The sequence below is a fragment of the Struthio camelus genome, chromosome 2, assembly GCF_040807025.1.
Source record: "Struthio camelus isolate bStrCam1 chromosome 2, bStrCam1.hap1, whole genome shotgun sequence".
NCBI classification, from domain to species: Eukaryota; Metazoa; Chordata; class Aves; order Struthioniformes; family Struthionidae; genus Struthio; species Struthio camelus.
Genome location: NC_090943.1, coordinates 35,137,645 through 35,162,914, shown reverse-complemented (window position 1 = coordinate 35,162,914; position 25,270 = coordinate 35,137,645). Strand labels below are relative to the sequence as shown.

At 36.7% G+C, this 25,270-nt stretch overlaps 1 protein-coding gene and 1 long non-coding RNA gene across 17 annotated transcripts in view; one reads left to right on the top strand and one right to left on the bottom strand.

Moving 5' to 3' along the window:
* HDAC9 (histone deacetylase 9) overlaps positions 1-25,270 on the bottom strand; it is a 508,743-nt gene that overhangs the window by 102,368 nt on the left and 381,105 nt on the right. For all 16 annotated transcript variants that reach the window (XR_011139634.1, XM_068935036.1, XM_068935038.1 and 13 more), the window contains 3 exons: positions 17,692-17,799; positions 4,510-4,565; positions 4,180-4,267 (listed from right to left, as the gene is read on the bottom strand). Coding sequence is in view for 15 of the 16 variants with exons in the window: in XM_068935036.1 (XP_068791137.1) it covers positions 4,180-4,267; positions 4,510-4,565; positions 17,692-17,799 (252 nt within the window). In the remaining variant the exon portion in view is untranslated. The remainder of the gene's footprint in view (positions 1-4,179; positions 4,268-4,509; positions 4,566-17,691; positions 17,800-25,270) is intronic.
* LOC138066314 (uncharacterized) lies at positions 8,505-23,843 on the top strand. Its single transcript, XR_011139637.1, has 3 exons — positions 8,505-8,583; positions 9,785-9,837; positions 23,348-23,843. It is a non-coding gene; the product is annotated as an uncharacterized lncRNA (long non-coding RNA).

Below are 25,270 nucleotides of genomic sequence, written 5' to 3'. Positions count from 1 at the left end.
GCCCTGGAGACTCCAGATGAGCAGTCATTGAGAAATCCCAGTCCTTTTGTACAATTAGATATTTATACACCGGCTCTTTGTACTCCTTGCCTCAGTGATGGAATCTAGCATCCTGTTTTATGGAGGAATTTTATGACTTATTAACTGCCAACAGTTCATAACCCCTCAGGCTTAATTAACTAGCCTCATTGGCCTCTGAAGAAAGACTAATGTTTAAACTACAAACTAGTATTTTGCAGAAGGATCTATGGTTTACAGAGCTTTTTCACAATTCTTGACAGAACACTAAACATAAGTGTATTCATTGATTTGCCAAGTTCCACTATTGAGGTCAAAGGCTTTGTGACCAGCTGAGTAAATTGGCTTTCTTGAAACATTCAGTTCAGTTAGCAGTCCCTCAGCAGTTAGATCCACATCAAAAGAGATGCCAGATGCGGAAAGGACTTCATACTTCATTTTTGCAAAATCATGACGGCAACATTTGAAGACATCAGAATATGATCTCATTAGCTATTAAATCATCTGGCAGATAGGATGGTGCCTTCTACAATCAAGGAGTGACCTTGGCCAGGCTCCATATTTCAAATATTATATAACCTCATATTTCAAATATTATATAACCTCAATGAAAAGAAATTCTATGTCACTAAATAAAATAGTGAGAAAGAAATACTAACAGTTTATCTATATGATAAATGCTCATGATGTGGACTTTTTTTTATTACAGTGCTATGATTGTACACACGAAATTTTACAAATGAAATGGAACATCCACTTGCCCTTTGGCAGAGGAAAAATTTTTTGTAAAAAAATTTGTAAAACCTTTTTGTAAGCTTATGCCTTGGGATATGTAAGAAGCTGAAAAATTACAGATATTATCAATCCTCTTTCTTTAGTCAATCCATTCAAAATTTCTAATTTTAAGGCAGAATTGGGAAGGAGGATAGACAAAGTACTCTGAAGGGCAACATTGCTACTCAGACTGTATTTATTTTACAAATGAAATGAAGCCTGAAGTGAAATTAATAGTAGAAAAATGATAGTCACATTTTCCTCAGGATGTCTAGACTCCAGGAAGGTTCAAGTTAGGTCTACTTGAACAGCACAGCAAAAGCACAGCAAGTTCTGCCCACTGCTTGCACCCTTTGCCAGCTGAGGTAGTCCATGATTTTCATCCACACTGATTGACCTAGTCTCACTTGTACTGCATTGTACTTGACCTCCTCTGGGACCTATCCAGGGTAATATTATAAGGATTACTTTTTTTTCTCAGTTGAAAGTGTTTGAAACAATATGAGGATGAAGTCACAGCCTAATTGTATAATGCTGAGGTTAAATGTAACTCATCTTGGGGGGAAGCAGGAGAAGCATACACTAATGTGAGGGTATTGGAGGTTTGAAGGCAGCCAACGTAGTGTTAGAGGTCTTGGAGTTGGAAATGAATTCAAATGTGGCATGCAGACTAACCCCAGAACCACATCAGTTTTCATCTGGGGCAGAACTAATTGCTTTACTCTAAAACAGACCCCAGATCATGCAAACATACCTGCAAGCATGGATGATCTTGGGACCAGGAATGCAGCAACAAACTGAAGAGCTATACTGATCATATATATATATATATATACACACACATATATTTGCATACGTATATATATGTATATTTGCAGAGAACATACCTAAAAACATAAGAGTACTATGCTTTCTGATTTTAGATTAGTCTTTATTTTCCATGAGTATTAGGGGATTGGCATGGGTTTTGGGTTTCTTACTATAAAAGTTTTCAAATGACAAGGAAAAAAAATTAAATGGTCAGGCAGAGCCTTTTTCTGATTGCCCATATCTCAAAACTAGCTTTCTTGTCTAAACTTTAACTTCACCAGGGATGTCCACCTTTTGAAGAGCAGTAGTTTCTCTTTTTAGACAAAGACATCCATGTTATTTAAGACTCTGTATGTTACGATGTGTAAAATGTGTTCGGATTCTGGCCTTGGTAGATCAAATGTATTCAGAGTATAAAATTCAGTTCAAAATTGGAGGTTTATTCATATTGTGAACAAGGAAAGAAAAGCTGGTAGAGTGATCTTTCAATTTAGTGTAGAAAAAAATGAAGGAAAGATTAAAAATTAAAAGGCTAAGAATTTATATATGAACACATGTACCAGCTAGGAAGACTACTCTTCATTTGCAACTAGAGCACAGTTTAATGTACGGCATTGAATATTATATTTTAGCATTTACATTGTAGTAAATGTAATCAGCCCAATCAGCCCAATGTCCTGCTGTGCTAGTCACTGTCAAAATATAGTCTTAAAGGTTAATTTTAAGTCTAATGCCTGTAATTCCATTCCTTCTTTCAGATGCCCAAAGTTCTCCTTTGGTGGACATAAAGACATCACTATTAACTTACTCTTTCAGTCATTCAGTTTGGATTATAATTTAGCCACAGTTTGCATATATAAGAAATTTTCCTTATGAATTTTTATGTGTCATTGCACTGACCATGGAGTCGACTAGGGACTGGACTGTAACTGCTCCAGGAATGAAATAATCTGTATCAGCCATATGTTTCTCCCCTTTCACCAGCCGAGTTACTCTGACCAGTGCGATGGAATCAGGGAGAGGCTGAGTGTCCCCTCTCTACGTTCCTGGGTAAGGATAGGCAGCGTCACAGGTAATTATTTGCACAGGGAATGATTTGCACATTTAACCTTGCCTTGCAAAATTGAAGCTGAATTCCTAAGTACTTACTGGTTGAGCAGGTCAAATGGAAGTGATTTCTTTTCCTGACTTGGCGAATGTAACACTTACAGTCAAAAAGACTTAAAAACATTCACAAAATATAAGCTTTGAATAGGCTTTTCTTATTCAAAAACAAGAATAAACATAGAATTCACTTTTGGCCAGCATTTACTGTAGTAAAACTCAATGAACTGTAAGATTCAAGTCAGCAAATGGATACAACATACAATGGAAGTGATTTTTTTTTCACAAATATTGGTTTCTTGCAGTTGACTATTATGTTCCTAAGTGATAATAAAACACTCTGAGAAATATTTGAAAAACATCCTAGGAATATCTAAGTTACCCACGTACTTATTTTACTGCTCATTTTTCACTTGCTATTTCTTTCTCCCACACTCGCCCTTTCTCTGCTTCTCTTCAACAACCAGTATGCATGTTTAACTGAACAAAAGTGCTAGATGGTAAGGCCATGACTTCACAATAAGATTTAATTATGAGTCCAGATATGAACAAGATTTAGACTATTAAGCCCTGCACTTCAAAAACCCTTTAACATATTTTGTCTTTAAATCTTTTATCACCTGCAAAAATTAATTAAGTGCAGATGTAACAGGTTAGGTTTTGATGCCAGGGTTCATTTCCTGTCTATGCTTTGTCAGACACCCTATTACACCTCCTCGTGAACTGTAGGAAAACAAAAATGGAGCTCATAAATCAGCATTCAACTTTCCTTGGGCTGTGTATTGGGCTGATCCTTTAAGTGCAAGGCAGATCTCCAATTCATTATTCATGAAAATAATATAGACAACATGCCAAATGTCATTTGCATTTAAATAATCCATTCGTTAAACCTATTAAGTATTGTGTAAGAATGCCTTCTATTAAAATACAAGACTAATCCAATGAAGTTGATTTTTAATCACGCCGCTTTCCTTCAGGGAACCACCAAAAACTGGCATACGTGATTTGAAAACTTCTTAGAGAGAATGACCTGTTGATTTGCTTAATAATATTGAAATTACACAACAAGTCGAATCATTGCTAGCTGGGGGAAGTGGCCAATTTGGTTACCAAAGCAACAACATTCTTTAAAGCACATCTGACTATTTAAAGTTTGTATTCTGTAGGGAAAAGTAAATTTGGGTTCTGTAGGGTTATTTTAACGGTGGAAGTATCAATTCATTTAAGGACCATAAAAGTTGCCCTGATCTGTGCCTTCTTCTCATTAAATTGCAGTTAACACCATTAAAGTGAAACATAGATGTTTATGGCTTCAGTACTGCCATCCTGGCTTTAATGAGTTCCCAAAATCAGAGGAAATGCACACCTTTATTACTGGTAGGTATTAAAAGCAGGAAAGCCTGACATATAAATACAAATTAATTATCTTTTATCTCGATATACTGAAAGTATGGTGCTTCCAAGAATACATACCAGATCTACAATCAATATCTTGCCTATATTTAGCTTGTCTCTCAAGTATTTGGCAGTAATTGCAATCGAATTAAAAAAGCAGAACCCCCTGTGGAATAGAGAAGAACAGAAATAAGAAAGCAAATCAGTCAGGAAAACAGCTATAAATAACGTTCAGAGCATTTTAAAAAATGCTATATGATCTCTGAGGCTATAAATCTGCTTCTGGGAGTACCTAGAAAGCCTTTTCAGTCATCTGCTAACAATTACAGTTCTTCAGAGACATGCACAATGCAGGTGATTGCTAGTAACCTTAGTGCTCCAAGATGGGCAATATTCCGTGGTACTTACATGGCTGTTGATTCTTCAGCATGATGGCCTGGGGGCCTTACAACAGCAAAACCATTCTGTAAGAACAAGATAGGTTTTCAATTATCAGCTTAGGAAAAAAAAAAAAATTTGACTTGGTGCAAAATAGAGCAGCAGGCAGACAGGATTGGAATCTATTAGAGGCTCTCGAGCACATTTTTCTGTCCAATTGCCCTTTTATGGTTTTAGTAAAAATAATATATTTGAGAAAAATGGCGTATAATCTTATATAAATACGTACAAACACACACACACATGCTCACACAACATGATCAAAAGCAGGGGGAAAGGCAGGAAGAGAAAGTTGTCATTATCAATTCTGCTGTCTAGAATTCACACTTAAAACAGATCAGAGACGATTGATTCATTTTTATTATAAATTTATGTAGTCTGACATTGCTCGAGGTAGAGACGCTTCAAATTAAAAGTAGCTTGAGACATACATTTTAAATGATTAGTCAGTATTGACCCTACCTTCAATATCTACTAAATGATATATTCAGACACACAGACATGCAATTCCTAAGAGCAGAAAAAGAGGATAATGAATAGCCCATATTTCTGCAGACCATAAATGAAACTAGGTAACCAGTCAAGTTTGCAAATTTGATAGATTCCCTAAAGTCAATATCTAACACACATTCTGGAATTTTACAGAGATTTTCATAAAGGGTAGCACTAGGATCAGTGAAGAACCGGGAATTTCTAGCCTATAGATTGGCTGAAGATAAAGAAAAAATGAAGTCTTCCCCTACCTAAGGTAAAAGGAAGATGCGGAAATACTAACAAGGCAGGTCTATGCAAAAATGCATATTATGTATTCAAAAACAATGTACCGTAAGGGACACCAACATCCAGTGACTGTTATAACAGTCATACTCAGGAATACCACAATTAATTCATCAAATTTGCTCTTTGTTTCAACTGCTCAGAACAGTTAGTTCTCTTTTGCATTCAGCTGTATCCTTCACATCAAATTAATGATAATTAACATACACATAAAAATAAGAGGTTATAATCTGTCCATGATTGTATCAGCCAAACTTGTGTTTTCAAGCTTCCTCAAACAAATACCATATGTATATATGGCTACAGAAACAAAGCTCCTCATTTTCAGAGGGAAGGGGAGAGAAAAAAAAAAAGGATGGAATATTTCTATATTTTAATATTCAGTTAGTATTAAATTAGCCCAGTTAGATATACTTAAGCTAATGATAAATTGGTGTTTCTGCCTTTACTCATCTAAAGCAAACATGATAATCGCTAAACTTCCCTCTCACTTACACAAATGTAAATCAGGAGGAACACCATGGAAGTTAATAGATTTACACTGGTGCCTATAAAATCTATTTGCTTTGTGAATTATTAATCAATAACATTGAATATTTAAATATTCAATATTATTAATAATTATTAATATTATTAATTCAATATACATCTGTACACCTACAGTTCCATAAATCTGTGTGTGTGCATGTGCAATCATCTACCTGCATTGTTTGACTGGTATTTAATTTCGCAGACGCGTACTACCATATACTACATCTCCCATAATTTGCTGCTGAATATAATCGAAACAACTAGCTATAAAGTTCTGCAGCTGAAGATTTATCCATCTATAGCAAACTTAAAATGTGATGAAAATGGAGTACATAGGTAAAAATTAATTCTACTGATTGCCATTTAAAGAATGTGGGGGATTTAACAACATCAGACCTTAATTTGTATTAAATGTCCACACTTCAGAGAAAAACTTAAGATAGAACAGGTATATACATTCATATTTAGGAATGCATTGTTGGTGGTTGAATATAAACTGCCGAAAGATCAAACACCATCAAAAAAAAAAAAAAAAAAAAAAAAAAGCAGTCATGAAACCAGTGGAAAAAATAGATATACATGCTGCTGCCGAAAAGTTCATCATGTCTTTTTTTTTTTGGTTAAAATTACAAATCTTTAGAATCAATTCTTGAGTTTTTCAAGAAAAATCAGGCATGAGTTCTCTATGGGCTCAAAGGAAAGAGCAAATGGAAAGAAATCTAAGTTTAATATATTGAAAAAAAAAGATTTTAAATTCAGTCTTTTGATCTAGGGTTTATTGTTGGGGGAGATCTTTCCTGACACATAATTTTGAACAGTAAACTTCTACACTGGTTATCTAAAATAATTCAACAGCATATATTTATTTTTGCCCATCCTATAGAGGATAGTGATTATAAGAGTATACAAGCTTTATGTCAGCTCTTGTGGACTGCATTATTCAGAATCAAATCAGGTTTACACTCTTAGCTAAAACACTATTCCTTAACCCTCAAGGTATTTTTTTAGTTAGTTTTCACACAAAGTGTGACTTAGACATTAGATCTGTGATGTATTTTTTTCTACTAACGTTTATGAAATCCTTAAATAAATGTATGTTGGGAAAATTACAGAAAAAGAAGCAAAAGAACACTCACACAAGAGGGTATCACTGAATAGAGAGCATCATCATACCTGTATTTTGTTCCCTCAATGTTTGTAAGAATTTGGAAAAATCCCTACAAGAATTATAGTTGCCCCTGCTCAGCTCACAGGTTATTATTGTCTAACTTCATCAGTATTCCCAAAAGATGAATATCATTGAGATGGTTGTCTCTGAGAGGACTTCATGAGGGAATATAGAGAAGGAAAAAATGGACACTATGATGTTTTCAAGAGCATGACAGATACTCTTTACGCTTTTCTTCTCTGTTTCCTTGTTTTGACAGATGTTTTTAAAGGATTGTTTTGTTACAGCTGGCTAATTTTCTGCTATCAGAGTCTAGCTTAATTATGAGCATGCAGGACATGTACATTAATGTTGTGATCATATATTGCGTGTTTTTACATCACGACGAAGTTCAGTAATAACATGGGAATTTTTTTTTTAATAAGTGCATAAGTTATGTTGATGATAAAGCACATAAAATAACCAAATTCTACCAAATACTGAAAATCAGTTAACACACAGTTTTAACAGCAGCATTCCTGCAATTAATAAAACACATTATATTTCTGCTAGTTTCAAGCTTTGCACGAACACCATTCTATGTTAGCACAACGGAATGTGAATTCATTTATTTAGGCAATATTTAAATACCAGACAGTGAGCTCAGAACAGTAGACAGAAAGGTAAAAATCTGCTTTAAAGACAGAAAGACTAACACAGAGCAATATGTTGAAAATGAAGCCAGCTCACATAAATTCAAAGTATTTTATACAGAGCCTTATTTATACTAGGATACAGACACCTTTATATGTAGACGGAACTTTAAACTGACTGACAGACATGAGCATTAGTAGAAGGATTCATGTCTGTATCATGACATGATCAGCTCTAGTTAAAATCTGAAGATAAAGAGTAAAGCCCCAACAGAGAGATCCTATGATCTGTGCATATTTGGACAGTGAACAAAGAGAAGTCTGCCCAAACTTTCAGTTTATAAGGAAGGTGCGTTGCAGATAGACCCACTTAGATGGATCTTAAATGAAAACTAAGTAAAAATATCATTTTCCCATAATAAGGTAAGTATCTTCATCTGTCATGGCTCTAAATAGGTAGCTGAATGCTTGATTTCCAAAGAGCAGAATCTCCGTACTGCAGCTTTCTTGTCCTTAGTGGCACAGTTAATCCCTTCCTCTAGCTGGGCTAGCATATTCAGCTACATCGTGCTTCAGCACCTCCTATACTTCTACCCTACCTTTTCCAAGACAAGCAGTCAAGACAATACCAAAATACAGTTGGTTCCTCCACGGCTGAGAACTGACCTCTGGTGTTTCTGTGACATAATGAGGTTAAACTAAAGCTAGGCAATTTTTCCCTAGAGCAACATGTGGTGGGCAAGGTGTGACCTCACTCTGCCCACCTCACAACAGGAGGAGCTTGCTCCGCCTACACTTTAAAGCAGTGCAGCCATTCTGGCACCCAAGGCATGCTCAGAAGCCTAGCTGAGAAGCAGCACGTACTAGCTTTACTGTTATGCAAGATTAATGAAAGCATATGACTTCCAGTTGGCTCAGAGGAGAATTACTGGACAGGTAATGCTTAATAATAATATTTTAGATCTTTACACTGTTATTTTTCACTGAGAATGCAGGAGATTCCATGCTGTCCTACCCAGAGTGATGCAGCTGATTTGTTCTTTAACACAAATTCACACAATTTCTTTGCATAACATGTTTATTTTTTTCAATATCCCCTTCCAAAAAAATCAGTCCTTTTTTCGTCAGTTACAGTCTTCTTCAGTCTGCTGTCTTTATTTTGTCCAATGTAAGCAGGTAAAAAATAAAGATATGATCTAAGATCAGATCCCAGTAAGGGTCTATGAACCTGAACTGGTGATGGGATTTGGGAGGCAGTGTTCCCTCTGCCTAAGTTTTTGTGGCAATGAACCCCAGCAGGCACTCCACTTACTGAGGCAGTAGAAGATTCAGGTTCAAATCCTTCTTTAGGATGAGATTGAATTAGTAACTATTCCCCCCAGAACTGCTTCTATATTTCAATTACATGGTCCATGAAGTAAACATAGAGACACATTTCACAATCTAAGTGAGTTTTCTAGCACTAGATCCAGAGTAATGCTCTTCGGTAGCCCTTTTTCAGATTAAAGAAGCTAATCTAATCTGCAGATTAGCAGCCCTTCAACAGAGGACAAAAAAATCCACCCTTGAGTCTCCAATTTAAGATAGGACATTTTTATATAGAATGTAAAAAGAGATCCCTTCCAGTTGAAAAGAGAATGAATCGAAGCTCATCTTGCATTTTAAGTTCTAAACTCTTGTATGGAAGAGCAATGTGCTTTATCCCATTATTTAGAAGTTCACAGCTACATGCCTTTGAAAAGTGGCTGTCAGAAATTTAATGTGTTTAATCCTTAGTGAAAAGCAAGGTTTTGAGAACACTGTCCTTTTCATTAGCTGATTGTAGCTGTACAGGTTGTTTAGGACAGCTTTCTCAGGAACCTCTTTTCAATTTATAGGGAGATCAGGTACCTAACTCAGGGGCTGAATTCCATACTAGAAGCTCTATATGCCAAAGTCACTTGTTGAAGGCTCTATTTTTTGCATGTCTAAATTCCTTAACCTATCAAACCTTTAGCTCTTAACAATAGCAATGCTCAACCATGCTGTTCTTGGTCATCCACTTGTTTTTAATGGAAAGGTTTTATTTTTGCTCTAATATACAGAGACTTCAGAATCAGGAGTAAATAACTTAAGCTAATGCTTCATTTCTTTGTAGAAACTGCTTTAGTTGACCAGGATGATCCCCTTGGAACTGGTACTCTGAAGAAGGTAACGGTATTCTTCTCAACGTCACGTCTGCTGTAACATGATCCCAACCTATGCCATGCAGCAGGGTGGGTAAGAATAAGAATGAGTGGTGTAAGGCTGAGACAGGTACCTGTTTAGGACAATTTTACAATTTTACAATTCATGCTACCAGAGCAACAGCCGGTGCCTGGCCCTAGAGGTCTATGCATACTGTGAGCAAGAACCCATGATTTAACAGAGCAGTATTAGTAGCAGGTAGATTTGCCAGGAAAGCAATAATGGACACGAGGGAATACCACTTTATCTTACAGAGGAAGCTAGCAGAGGCCAAGAACAAAAAAAAGGACATTAAATGTTTAAGTCTGTGACAGAAAAAAAGAGTTCCCTGTGTGCTTTCTTGAAGTTCTGAAAAGATGTAGCACTGGAGAAAATATAAGAAAAGTTTGTATTTGTTATCTAACATAAATACAGCTGTGTTGGCCTGTTCAGCCACATGTAGTGGCTGAGAAAAAAAGCAGGCAAGCAATTTTTAAAACAGAGCGGTCATGGAGATAAGATTTGTACCATGCATATAATTAAAGTTGTACAGCTATATGAAATAATAATAGTCATTCAGCTATAAATATAACCATAATTACTGGGATAAAGTATCTAAGAGATGTTTCCATATAAAATTTTGTAATTTTGCAACTTTATAAAAGCAAAGAATATAAAGTACTATCCAAAAGATTGTATTGGCAGCTTTGATTGATGGCTTTTATCAATCAAATCTCTAACACTGGTAAAATAAACATTCATTACTGTTTCTGACATGCCATGCGTTGTTAAAAATGCTATTCCTGGGCAGTGGGGAGAAATGCCTCCTTTCGTGGCAGATGTGTACATCTGCACGGTGGAGAGTACATCTGCACAGTACATACTTCTGGATGGGAACCTGAGCCTTCCCCGGGATTAGGGCAACCTTCAGAGCAACAGAGGGCACTCAGAGAATTTTATATAGCGCAGGGAGAGTTTAGTAGGGCAAAGGGTGATATAGGGAGGTAAATACAGGAGGACACAATATGCAGGAGTGCCATCCGGGAGGCACCTGAGAATAGGGCACTTCCCCAGGAAGGAGATTTTTCTAGGTACCAAAGGAGTTGTGTGGGGTCTGCTGCCATTCAGGCAGGCATGGAAATTTGTTGGCCTGAAGTAACTGGAGGGAGGACATCAAGGGACCAGGGAGACATCTGTTTTCAAGCCTTTCTCTATTCTGGCTTTAGAAAGACACTTCATTTTAGTTTTTGTTCTAGTAAAACAGCAGTAGAGCTATGAAAAATGACTGAGGAGTGTTTTTATACAGACTATTAGAAAATAAAAAGTTTTTTTTGATTAAGTTCATTCTGCTTATTCACTAGATTAGTACACCTTACCTTATGATGCTACTTCCATAGCCCTGTGTGACAAAGGCTTTGAGAACAGTGATAACCAAGTGCATTTGGAATGATAATTTCAAGTTCAATTTAACTTATCCAGAAATCACAAAAAGACAGCAGAGCAACAATGGCCAAATGCAGGAGATTTATTTTGCTTTTAATTCAATCTGACATATCAGAAATAACCATCCCAGGAATGTATCAGATTCTGGTTCTGAGGAAATTCATTTCAACTGCTTTAATTCTGTTAAATGATCCCTGACTACCAACAGGGTAATTCTACCCATGTGTGCACATGCGCATACACATGCACACACACACTAAGGAAAAGAAAGGGCTGGTGCTTGTGCTTTCAGCTTGCATTCAGCTGAAACGGATGCTCAAGACAAGCTCAGATCATGTCTTCTTTGAACTAATTTGTCCCATTTCTTGAGTATTCTTTTGCAAAATTGCTTCCTCAATTATTCATTTTTTTTTTTTTTAATAGGGATTAACCAGACAAAACCTACCAGCTCTTGATAGTTTATTGCCTAGGTCTCCTCTGTTTCAAATTTGTCAAATTAAAAATATATGGTGCTTATGTGTTTCTGTCGCAGAACAGAGTGTTGCCATTGCCAATGTTGACATATTTAAAGGATATACAAAGTAAACTAGAGAGTAATCCTTATTATGGGTATTGTACTTAAAATAATTAATTCCAGCTTATACTAGTACTTAATGGGGACATCTGAGACTGAAGAAAACCGTTTCAGAAATGTTCCTGTGGATTTTCAGTAGTTCCACAGTCTGTTCTGGCATTGAGTTGCGCCTTCCATTGCAAAAATAAGTTCTTATTAGGTATACTCTTTTTTAATTATATCTGGTTTGGCCTTTTTTTTTTTCCTAGTCGATTGTAAGATGTTGAGGGACAGCTAGAGAAATGTACATTTTGTTACCAGAAAACAAGTTAGGATACATTTACTATTCACAAAACAGCACGCAGTAAAACAACCATTACAACAACAAATATTATTTTGAAGGACTTTACTCAACAAAGTATAATTCTAAGAAAATGTTCGTACTAACATAATCAACTATTTGAATTTCAGCTGTCTAAAAGTATTATTAGTCAATTAGTAAACACCTAATATATAGCAGCAACATAAGTTGTCAGCATCAATATGGATAATTTAATTAACCAAATGGAAGTACCAGCAACCTAAACTCTTTCAGAAAAAATAATTATTTGGCAAAGCTAAGCCCTAAAGGTGAGCTTCTGTGCCAGCTCTAATAGTTACAAACAAAATTTGAAGTTCAATGGAGCCCAGAATTACAGAAAATCTTCTCCTTGCTTTTCCCCTGAAACCAATCTAACATGGGGTTTAGTGGACCTGTGTAATCCTCCAGTTCTGCACCAGGAGCAAAGCACCCATTGCACAGTGGTAGACCCGGGTGTAGGAACAAGGAGAGGCGCTGTGGGAGTAGTCTCCTAGGAGGGAAGTAAAGCCCAGGAGGGAGGTCAGAGCAGTAACAGAGCCAGGGTAAGGAGAGAAACTGGTGCATACGGCCATGATTCGTGAACGAGCCAACCAGCCATAGATCATGCGCTGCTGAAATCTCTGTCATTATTACAGAGCAACACTTGGGACATGCTATGAGCTGCCTTTGGTCCCTACAGCACATGTATTGCAGCCTGGGCCTCCATATGCACTCTTTCCATTTCCAACATACTTGTAGCAAATCTCTCCCTTCTTATGACAATGTGAGAGAGGAAGTGCCTCCTTAGAAGGCTACCGTTTTCCATCATACCTCCAGGAAAGGCATTTCTCTCTGCCGATGCAGACTTTTTAAGGCCCTGAAGTTATTAAAAGGGCCCCTTAACTATTTTATAGGGGATAAAGGCAAAATCTCCAAGTTCATGAGATATACTACATACAAGAAATCATACATAGGGCACAACTTGTATTGCTTCCCTAAGCCCCAACAATTATACACCATTAGGTTTCTCTTATCCATTGAAATTACTTACTATGTATGTCTAATGACTAAAATGGAATGATATTCACCCAGTTCCATATATTCCTATCCTCTAAAGATCTACAGTCAGCCAGCGTAGAATCAAAAATTTGCTACATAAATCTGCTGGGAAAATGTGAAATAGGGAAAGGTGGATAGACCAAAAACAGCTAGACAGGAGAACTGTGGCAGTGATTACTTATAACAGAAAATTTTCATCAGCCATCAGCAAGCTTCCTAAATTACACAAAATCCAAGAAAGGGCAACTTTTATGCAACCTTTAGATTCATCTCCCTTAGTAATATTGCCAAGACGGCCTTCATTGCACATGTAAATAAACTGATGAAAAAAAGAAAAGCATAGCACATGACTATCTAATAATCATATTTATTATACTACTTATTTCACTGGTGTGATTAGTGCTTCTCTGTTAAAAATTATCTCTCAAGAGTAAAAAAATGGATCTCAGATGAGTGCTCATTATATCAGCAAATCAACACAAAAAATCCTTAATTTTGATGGATAATTGTACTTACTTGATATAATCAAAAAGGAAACATCCAGATTAAGACTCCCCACATAAGGGATAATTTGTCTTGATAAAAAAAAAAAAAAATTAATTTACTATTACAGCAGCAGTAGAATTTCAGTAAACCATATTGTTTTACATCCTTAGGGCTGTCATTCTGATGTTTTCCCCATTAGTCAGGGAGATCAAAGAAACCTGATATCTCACAAGGGGTTTGAACTACAATGAAGTAGAAACTTGCTCTAACTCGTGGTCAGTTTTTGAATACTGTCCAAATCAGATGAACAAAATGTTGTTGTCCTGAGAAGAGACCTGTGTGAAATGGGACTGCTAGTCTCAGGAAATTCAGAATAAACTATAGAACCTTTTGCCTTGAGTATGAGTTTGACTCATGCCTAAATCTACAACAAATTTCTCAACTGTTCTATAGATTTGGCAAACGGTTTTGCAGTCTCAATCCTTTTCTTAGTGGCATGTATCTAAAGTACAAACCTGTTATTAACACTCTTACAATAGCAAGCAATGTTAGTAGAGACCACGAACTGAGTTAAGTATGGAAACTGAAAAGTCCTTTCCTTCCTTGAAAGGACTTTAAATTTCAGCTGCCGGTCAATACAGGGCAAGTTTTGTTTGTTACTTTCTATATTATAGCTATTGCATGGAAGACATTTGTCTCTAATATTGTAAATCCTTTGTTTTTCAAATTAATTGAATACATGTTCTATTCATTTTAATTCTAGCAAAACCAAGTCAGATTGTTTTTTAAAACATACGTATTGATTCCTCAAGCTGTAAGAAATATTTAGGCAGCTCATCCCCAACTCCACTAATTCCCATGTCAGAAAAGCACTTTTAAAAAGAGTGATGTTAATTTCTCATTTCCCAGTCTTCTTGTCTCAGACTTTATGCTAGAAGGTTTTATGGACTGAAGTTCTGAGGTTACCCTATGTCATCATAGTTAGTTTGGAAGATGGCACTCATGTTCAGCCTCTTTCTCCAGTGCAGCTGGAAGATAAACCAGGGTCTCCTCCACTGCACTCTGAAGTACTACCCTGTGAGGAGGGCTTGCTGCGTATTGTAGGACTGCCTTTGTGAGGTGCAGGGTATGCAGCTTTTCTCAGAGAACTGTGGGAGTTCAGAATAAGTCTCTATGTCCTGTCTCATAATGTAGTTTTTTCTTAAGATGATGCCAAACGGACAGTGCATCATCTGACAGCAATCTATAGCTATAGACTTCCAGGGAACATTCACAACATGGTTCTCTGATGCTCTCATCTTGCTGTTTACATGTTACAGAGCTGCTGTTAGGTTTACACACAACTCTTGGAAAGTGCTTTTTGTCATCCAAAGGTTCTAAAGTTGTGGCAGATCATTCCAGATTCCCATTACAGTTTAATCCTCCCACTCAGTGCTCACAGTACAGGCCCCAAGTGCTTGTTTCATACACATATTTGCTTAATGAATGCATATTGAATTGCTGAGCTTCACTCACTTCTCCTCAGATCTCCGTAAGTACATTACGAAGTTGGCTTTTCCCCTATACTTGAAACAGCTAACCAACACAACCCACATGTTTCTAGAGGAAAAATGGCAGCAAGACAGAAAAGCGGCATGTAAACTCCTAAAGGGGGATTGAAACACAAAAATCCCACAGCTACCTGAGGTTTAATCCTGAACACCATGCAGGAAGCCCCAGAAAACACTGCAAAATCGCCCTAAGTTTGTTTACCATGTAAGGGTGGGTATTGCTGGTAGCTTCGCAGCAAGATATGGTTTTGTAAGGATGCAACAACAAAGCAAACACAGGAAGACTCTGCCAGAACAGCCAGTACAGGAGCAGCACGCTGATGGAATTTCCAGTAGCACACCTTTCCTCTGTCAGTCTGGCCCAATAACCACTCCATAGGTAACCTTTCCATAATAGCCTTTCTGATAACCTCCTATTGCTTGGGATAGTACATGTATCGAATCTTAAACTCTCAAAGCAAAGGGTATCCCATTCATAACCTCTGATTCCCTAAACTTTCCATGTTCTTTGACCTTAAATCATAATTACCCCATGCAGATTGCTACTTCATATACTTGGCACACTGGCACATAAATCATTTGACTTCATCTTGGAAGTATAGGAGCAGGTTAGATAAACACCTGTCAGGAACAGCATGAGTATTCCTAATTCTCTTTCACATCGAAATCTTTCCATTCTTATTTTCTTAATGATTTAGGGTAAATTAACTGTTGGGTATATCTATTGAACAGTTGCCTTTCCTGTCTCTCATCTGGAGGTTGTATGAGACTGTCTCAATTCTCTCCACTCTAGACAGAGATTCAGATTAGGATCAACAACAAATTTACAGTAAAATACAAATTAGCATTAAATTTTAAAAAACTGTTTACAGACTGTAGCAATTTCATTAGCAATTAAGGTCTTAGAGTGGCAGATGTTTGATTCTTTTCAGCTGTCCATCACACAGAGATAAACAACTAAGAGCATTCACACAGCATGAAAGACACCATAAATGTATAGAGATAAGCAGTGAAAGACCCTGATCATGTCAGCTGCACATAAGGCATATCTCATTATTCTTATCAGAACTTGTTTTTACATGCTCTTAAAGACTGAAGAGTGTCCTACAGTTGCCAAAGGTAAAAACTGACAAAAAAATCCTACTTAATGTTCATTATTCCCATTGTGTGGGAATAATGCACTCTGAGTGGTATCCTGTTGTGCCTTAAAAGCTTAATGGTGATGAATTGATCATAAGAAAGGCTGCTATACACGGTCTCAAACTGATGTGCCTTGTCCTTGATTTGGGGTTTCAAAATTCATGTGTACTTGGTTTAATACCTAAGATAACGATTTCACTATCTGGCTATGAAAGTTTAGTAAATAGGTTTGATTGGCTGAAAGATATAATACTGTATTTCATCTGAACATTCTGCCATTTAAGTACTATACACACTATGTATATTTATATATACATATACATATGCACATAGACACTTGTCCTCTAATATGTAGCTAACATATTTTGGCTGAAATAAAATTGAGGTAGAAGAAGAAAATCCACAAATTTCATTGTCTTTTGGAATTTAAAACAAAATCAGAGTATAATTTGATGTGAAAATATTTATTTCTTTCTCAGTTTTGGAAACTGGATTGAATCCATTAGTATTGGAACTAGAAAGCGTATAAACAATTTCATTAAGGAGACATGTTAGCTCCAACAATGTTTATTGGGGCAAGTCTGCATTCAAACTGCATATGGTGTACCTTTAAATAGGGTTGTTAAAATACCAAATAAAATGTCAAAGTCCGTCAGGTCTGGAGCTTTTATAAATTGTTTAGACTGGGGATAATTTGGGTTTTGTACATCATTCTTTGCAGCTCATGTAGAAAGGAGATAAAAAAAAAAAAGTAGGACGTGAAGAACAATGAAGTGTAGTCAGTTTGAAGTTGTTTCATGGGAAGGCATATTCTGGATCATTACTCTCCTAATCAACAATTTCCCTCTTCCTCCATAACCTGCACGCCCGCTATTTACCTTTCCTCTCTTTGGGTGGCATTCTGAGGTTACGCACGTGGCTAAATAATCATATTAAAAAAATCACTTCAAAAGGGAATTCCAGAGCAGCTTGCCAGATAGGTACACACTGAGAGCAATTTTGTCTTGGATTATCGCTCCCTATCACCTCGATGTTCTGGAAAAAATACTTTGTTGGCTCGACGGCAAAACTCTCCCTTGTGAACGGAAGCCTTGGAGCGGTGGGATCTGCCAGCTGCCCCCCAGAGCTGCTGGGGTTACCACGCCTTCGTGACCATCCTCCTCCTCGCTCGCCCTTCCTCCACCCTCCCCGCCAGCCCGGCCTCACAGCCTCTCCTTTTCAGCGTCTGCCCGTGTGTTTTCCCACACACAACGCAACCCAGACCTCACCTTCAGCTCTCCGGAGGCCACTCGGGAAGCCAGCTCGATGACACAGCCCACAGCCATGCGTGCAGCCCCGGCCGAGTGCAGCTCGTTCCAAATGGTGTCACTGTCCACCTGAGCAAACAGTCGGCCGGGAGAGAAGAAAGAGGGAGAGAAAGGGAAGGAGAGGGAGAGAGAGAGGGAAAGAGAAAACAAATCAGCGAGGGAGGGCTGGCAGAGTGACAGCCAATGTACAATAACATTAGTCTTCCGTCTTGGCCAGCTGAAAGGCCTTCTGGACATGGCTTTGCTTATACTTTTTCTCTACACGGACTTCTCCAATGGAAACACATTCCTGTCATGCCTCACTGCCATTCCCTGTTTAGATTTCTCATTACAAACAGCATTACATCGGCCGGATCTGGCCTACTTACGGGCCCGTCAGACACCACGGCACAGCAGTGGATGCAATGTACACCGAGGGTCGTTACTTAGGCATAAAAATTGGGAGCTGCGAGTGCCAGGACGAAGCATTTAAAAGAAATCTGTGGCTACTGGCGTTAGGAGTAGTCACAAAAATCTGTGCCGTATTAAAAACTTACCAGTAGCTGAGATCATTATATTTGAAAAGGCAATAATAGTTTGCGTTTCTCACACAGAGAGAAGACATTTTTAAATTTCTGAAATTAGAATAATTATTTACATTAATTTTAATACTATTACCATAGACAGAAAAGAGAATAAAATAAAATAAAATAAAACAAAATAAAATAAACTCCCTGTGGGATCTCCACCTTTGATGAACTGATAAATTTTGACTGAAAGGTTTTAGGATCAAACGCTTTATCACACTTTATGAATGTTGCTTATTAAAAGCAGAGAAATTTTTCTTTCACACATTCGAAATGAGAAATTGTCACACGTAAAACTTTATACGAATAATATATAAAATATAAAATATTTCAAGGATGACAAAGTAGACCTGCTATACAGCTACACTTGATATGCAACAATTTTATTTTGAAATCTATATATTTTAGTAACTATTTATTTGCAGAAACAAACAGAAAGATACACATGAAATGTTGTATATCCCATATATGATATTATGTCAGGCAGCAATGATAGAGTGAAATAGCCTGAAATAGTCATCCAGGCAGACAACCAGACTTCCTTGATGCTCCATGGGAAGTGCATTTAATTATATCATACGATACAAGTTTATCATGAAAAGAAAAATGTTTAGGAATAGATAAAATGCTGTGGCAGATGCTATCTGGATAATTTCCAAATACACTGAAACATGTTTTTAGTTTGAACCAGAAGCTTCTGTTCCTAATTTCTAAAAAGAAAAAGGAAAAAAAAAAGAAAAAGAAAAAAGAAATCAAGTAATTGAAAATGGATGCCACTGTTACTTGACTCTGGAGGTTCTGAGAAATTCTCTGATTAGTCAGTTGAAACAGAGAGAAGCTTGATCTTCTCTACACCTGTCAAATGTCTTCACCATTACGGTTACAATAATATTATATTTCAAGCTACTAAAATGATCTTATTTCTCCATGATAGAAAACTCAGGTCCTGAGTTTTCTATCCTTTTTATCGGCTTTTTATGCGTGTAACAGAACAAATGAAAATATACATATTTAAACTAGACCTGAATGAGAAGACTGGATTGTGCTTGAAAAATTTAGAATAATAATAATAGTAACAGCACGCTGTATTTTCTTCTGAGGATCTCAGAATGTTGTACAAACACAATTAAGCATCATCAGCTAGACATAGGATGATTTATAATATTTGTTTTGCAGATTGGTAACCTGAGATTTAAAGAAATGAAGTAGCTTTCCCAAAGACACACACAAATAGGTAGTTCAGGATATTACAAAAAGAAATAAGAAAGAAACCAAGCAGTAAAAAATTAATGACATATTTAACATTAAGCAGAACTTTAGGCTCTTTCTCTGTTGCTTTAAAGTGACTGTGAATCAATTCTTACATTTTAAAACAAATACAGAAATAAATAAGTGGAGGTCACCAGCTAAATCAATTTAATCAAATCATAATAAAGTTTGAAAAATACTGTGCAGTACTTTCTTTAAAGAGGTTTTAACAAGAGGGCTGGGAAGAAGTCCTTTCTTACCATTTTTATGGCTAGCAAATTAAGGTTAACGTGAAGGAGTGGCTGACGAAAATGATTCAATGGCAGCTGCTCAGTACACCAGGGCACGAGCAGGAGCCTGCATCCTCAAAGGGACTATGATTCATTTCCAGGAAGGCCGATTAAGTTAAAATTGTAACCACAGCTTGAGAGTACCCACCCTTCAAGACAGTTGTCTGCTCTGACACATGAGAAGGCCGTTTCTCCAACTGCTGAACACTGTGTATTGGCAAGGGTATGGCATTTATCATTTTCTGCTTTCAGCTAAGTGTAAGGAAACTGAACTGAGACAATAAGGCCAAATATCTTCACTGCAAAATTTCCCTCAGTTGACTTGAACGATTTCTACCTAATTTTAACTACACTTGACACAAAATGGGCAACCAGGAACCAAAACAGCATTTCCCGAGGAATTTTCAAAAAAGACCATCTAAGTATACACAGGAAATTCAGGATATTTTGGCTGATTGCTTGGGATAGTACATGTATCGAATCTTAAACTCTCAAAGCAAAGGGTATCCCATTCATAACGCATATCTGAGTGCACAGTAATTATAATATGGGAAAACTAACATATAGATATGAGTAAGTACCAAGGGAGGGCACAGTATTATAAACTTAAATGTCAGAACTATTCCATATTCATGCAAAATTCAAACTGCATTTCTGAGCAACAGCTCCTGTAAAACAACCCAGTGAAATTTTGATCTTACAGACAAAGGTCTTGCAGTCACAACTGGAAAGTGCCATCCCACTCATCTCACTCCATTTTATATCTCTACTGCTGTTAGTGCTATGTTGTGACTTTCCTTAAATGTTTCAAGTGCTTAAACAGGTTTTTTTCTGATGTCACTCAGCATTTACTTAGTAACTAGCTGTTGAAATACAGCAATATCAATGGAAAAACCTATTAAAATTACAGCTATGAGCTAGTCCAGTTGTTGTGCTATATATGAAATACAGCTATGTAAAATTCTACTAGATATGCTTGTTTTATTCATAGGAGATTAAATGATTGGAACTTATATGAGCAAGGGGAATAAGATTAAACTCTGTGGTTTCTGGTTCTACTTCATGTGTGTATCAGATATATCTCACAGTATATCTAGATGCTAAGTATGCATGAACTTGTGACAAATGTGATACTTTCTGAATCACAGTCTATGAAAAAGTCAGAGGGAATTTAGTAAAAAGTTACTTTTTCCTCCAAGTGATTTGCAGTATTTAATAAAAACTCTCCATTAGGAACTTTTTGTGAAAGTTTCAAATAAAATTTACAGGAAATATAACATTTCTAGCATATGCTAAGATTCTAATACAGAATCTTAGCTTTTTTTCTTTCATGTTTAATTTCATTTATTCTTAAAATAAGATTCCTTTTAAAAAATGACAGGACAGGAAAACGTTCTGAATGTCTAACCAAAATGAAAAAGAAATGTTTTTTAAAGTATCAAAATGTCAGTTTTAAACTATAAGCAAACTGCAAACTGTTTTGTTATCAAAAAAACTATCACTGCTGCAGCTCTCCAAAGAACGAGGATTGTGCATGATAGCCACAAGCCCTATCTGAACACTAAACTTTTTAACACACATATGGATTTACTTCACTCCGAGTTTCCTGAACGAGCACTGTAGGTTGTAGGTTTTTTCAAGCACATCTAGTATAGCTCAATCATTGGCATGTGTAGCAAAGCTAATACTCTGTAAAGCTACAGATGATAGAAATTAAGCTACCTGTCCCTGAAGTGGATGTGGAGGCATTAAAGAGGAAAGGAATGACTTAAGTGAAAAGAAATGTAGGTAACTTCTGCTGTTTCAAGTGGTGTGTGCAGAAATTCCCTGACTTACCGTATGAAAAGAACGTAATACGAATGTTTCCTACAAGAAATACCTATGTGATAATTTAAGCTTCACAATGAAAACTTTAAGCATGCTAAAAACAAGCTAACAAATAAATTTCACAGCAGATACGTTTCAGCAGCTAGAAAGCATGCACTATACCACCTTACTGCTCGAATATTTCATATTAAGAGATTGGCTATAAAGCCTGAAAGTTACCAACTCCTTACACCTTATTCATATTTTATATATATATCTGTATATATCTGTATATACATCTGTATGTGAAGGTGGAGAGGAAAGATATGGAAATACATCTGAGAGGGATAAATTGTTTACGTAAAGGTCATTCTGAAATCACCATAGTTACTGAAAGTGGAAATGCTACTTATATTTATCTGAAATTTATCTGAGTTGCAAAAAAAAAAATTGCATGAACAACAATTCTAAAGTATTTTTAAAAGATTTTTTTGTAAACGCCTTTTGTTTTATCTGTCCCTTCCTCTGCTAGATAACTTCCTCACTCCTCATCTCATTTGAGTCCGCCATCCTCTGGAAACCTCCTGGGATGTGCCTTATTGTCACTGGCCATAACTCTGTCAACTGGATATTCTGCTCACAATCTGACACACCTTTCCATTTTTCACACCCTGCATGGTGTATTCAGCTGTATGAGTTATTTCTCACCTTTAACTCATTTTTAGAAACTCTGAAGATGTCTTACATACACATTCGCTGATAGCTGGATCACAATATAAAAGAGAAGCAAAACTATTTAGGATAGAATCTGATGAAGCATCCTTTCCCTCTCACTCTTCCTCTATCACACCCACACCCACACCCACACCCACACACTCTCTTGATTTAACATAGGTGCAGCTTCTGCAATGGACTCCTGATGCCATTCAGTGACCATTCCTAAAAAGAATTAAATATATACCAAACCTCTCATCCCATTCTGGATTCTCTGCACAGTTGTTGCCATCATGAAAAGCAAAAGCATTCTTCCAAGAGTTATCACTTGGAACTACGAGAGGTCCAGTACTTACTCTCTGAGAACACTGGGATAATGCAATTTGTTGTCTAGCTGTGCATGGCAATGTTGACAAGGGACAATTGTTTGATTGTATGCTGTGTGTCCAATGTCTTAGAGAAGAAGTACAAAAGTAGCAGTTCTTCACAGTATTTTAAAAGGGATTTTTGTTCTCTCTCTCTTTAATGAGTCGGGCTCAGCTATTCTTAGATGGAAGTTAATCCACTATGCATTTCAGATGGATACATTTCAACACAAAATCTGGAAAAAACTACTACATTAAACAAAAAAAAAAAGCGGTCCTTAGATGTAAATGATTATAAAACTGGGAAGTAAATAAAATCTAGTGAATTTAAAACATTGTAATCATCTGCAGTAAACAAACAGATTAAGCAATATGTGAGAAAGAATATAGGAGAGTACAGATCTCTTCTGTGATACTGTAATTTAATAGAATTTGTATATGGCAGAGTAAATTCCTCTGCCTTAGCTTTAAAAATGTTCAGAGTCTCTCAGTCTTCCACTTATGCCAGAGCAAACATGTTTCCATCACTGGAGTTTTTAATTCCCTGGCAAGAGGATAGAAACAGAGTGTTTTCCTAAAGTGTTGCAACCTCTGAAAATTGCGTGTGGCATTTTGCTATCACTTCCAGCAAGGAGTCTGCCATTCCTGGAGGGAGCTGGTGCCAGCAAATACTAGTGCAGAGGTCTGGAATAGCGTGCCTGCGACCATGAGCAGCGCAACGTCCCAGGTGCCACGCTCAGAGCTCTCCCCTCCCGCTCCTGCAGATTTACTGGTGGTCATTCATCACATCCACAATTTCTACTAAGAATCAAAAGATCATCCCGGTGCTTCTCAGCTTCCGTTTCATCTCACCATGACTAAAGAAGCTAAGGTGTGCACATCATACCCAAGAAATGGTCTCTAATGAATAGCCCGTCATCCACATCTCTCAGTAAGGAACAAAGGAGGAAAAAGTATGTATGGCTGACGTCTCTTCCATAAATCCCACAGACAGGAAGTGTGAAAGTGGGCTACTTCAGGAAAAATATGTACACTGAGCTTCCTGAATTTCTACTATAATTTTCCAGCTGTATCAGAGACTTGTTTTGCCAAAGAACTTTTCGACTACTTTAATCTAAAATGTTTGCCACATGGAATACCCAAATATCGACTTTTCCTACTTACATTTCCAGTGTGATTTTCAAATAAATTGTGAAGGTGATGCTATCTTTAGATCCCAGTGGGACAGATAGTTCAAAAGTTCTTCACAAGTCATTTCTTAAATAAAAATGTGGAATTCACTTGGCCTGCATTGGCTTCATTGTTGTGTTTGTGTAATTCCAGTAAAATAATCTATCAGCAATAATATTCATGGAAATTCAGCTTCTTAAAAGAACTTTAGAAGATATTGATGAACTTTAGAGGATATTGATTCTGATTGCAAAAGCCTTTCTTTGTGCAACAAGGAATGTGGATAGTACATGCAGCTATGGTATGGAGAAATCTAACATTTTTCAAGTTTTAACTGCCAATAGTGGACGAGCTTTTAAAGCAATTACAAATCAAAGCTAACCTTCGGAAAATATTCATCAAAAGCTTTCCAAGCAGAAATTAATCACTGAATGTCTGGAGTAGTTATGGATCGTGGTGGTTTGCCTCTGATAAAATAAATGCAGCCCTTCTACTTTTACATAAAGTGAATTTACCTGAAGATTTGTAAAAAGGCAGGTAAATATGTGAAATTTTTATTTAAAAATAAATTATTTTGCATTCTAATCAGAAAAGAATCAGGATAAGTCAGGCTAAAGCCTTAATACAATAATATTGTGAGAAGAAATATTTTAATTTAGTTACTCTCCTAAACAAACTTTTATGACAAGCATTCAAAATCTCTGGGTCTCAAAGCATACATTAGACACCCAAAAGGAACTCAAAACCTTAGTGAAATGGTGATGTGTTGATCATTGCTAGGGGGAATGGAGGGAGGATAGCATGGATTAGATGTGGATTAGACCTTGTTTTTAGAAAAAACTCATAAATAAAACACTTAGGCCCAGATTCAAGTCTCAGATATGTGGCATATATCACCAGACGCTTGTAAAAATGTTACTGCACTTGCAGGCCTGGCCCTGAGTACTCTATTAATTTAACTTGACATTTGTTTTAGTTTTTAATGTATTAGTGTGTGAAAATGCTTGTGCAATTGCCTTCTTATGTTTGGTCATGTAGTTTCCAGGATTTCATGGGCAAACAGATAGAACAATGTGTATTTAGCCATAATGCATAGAATCACAGAAAATACAACTTTGAAGTGTGGAATTCAAGCTTTCTTTATAAAAAAAGTTTGGCCACTTGCTGCTGAACATTCTTCTCTGATGCACAGCATTTAAGCTTTCTTCCTGGATGTAGATAATGTTCTTTCTTTCAGAGGCGATCATGGAGCTACGCTAGAACCCAGTGTTTAGTCAGATAAACTGTACATGAATCAGAGTACCATACATTATATCTTCAAAGAGTTTTTCTGCCTATGCCGGAAGCTAAATTCTAACAATAAGCATATGATGTGTTTTTA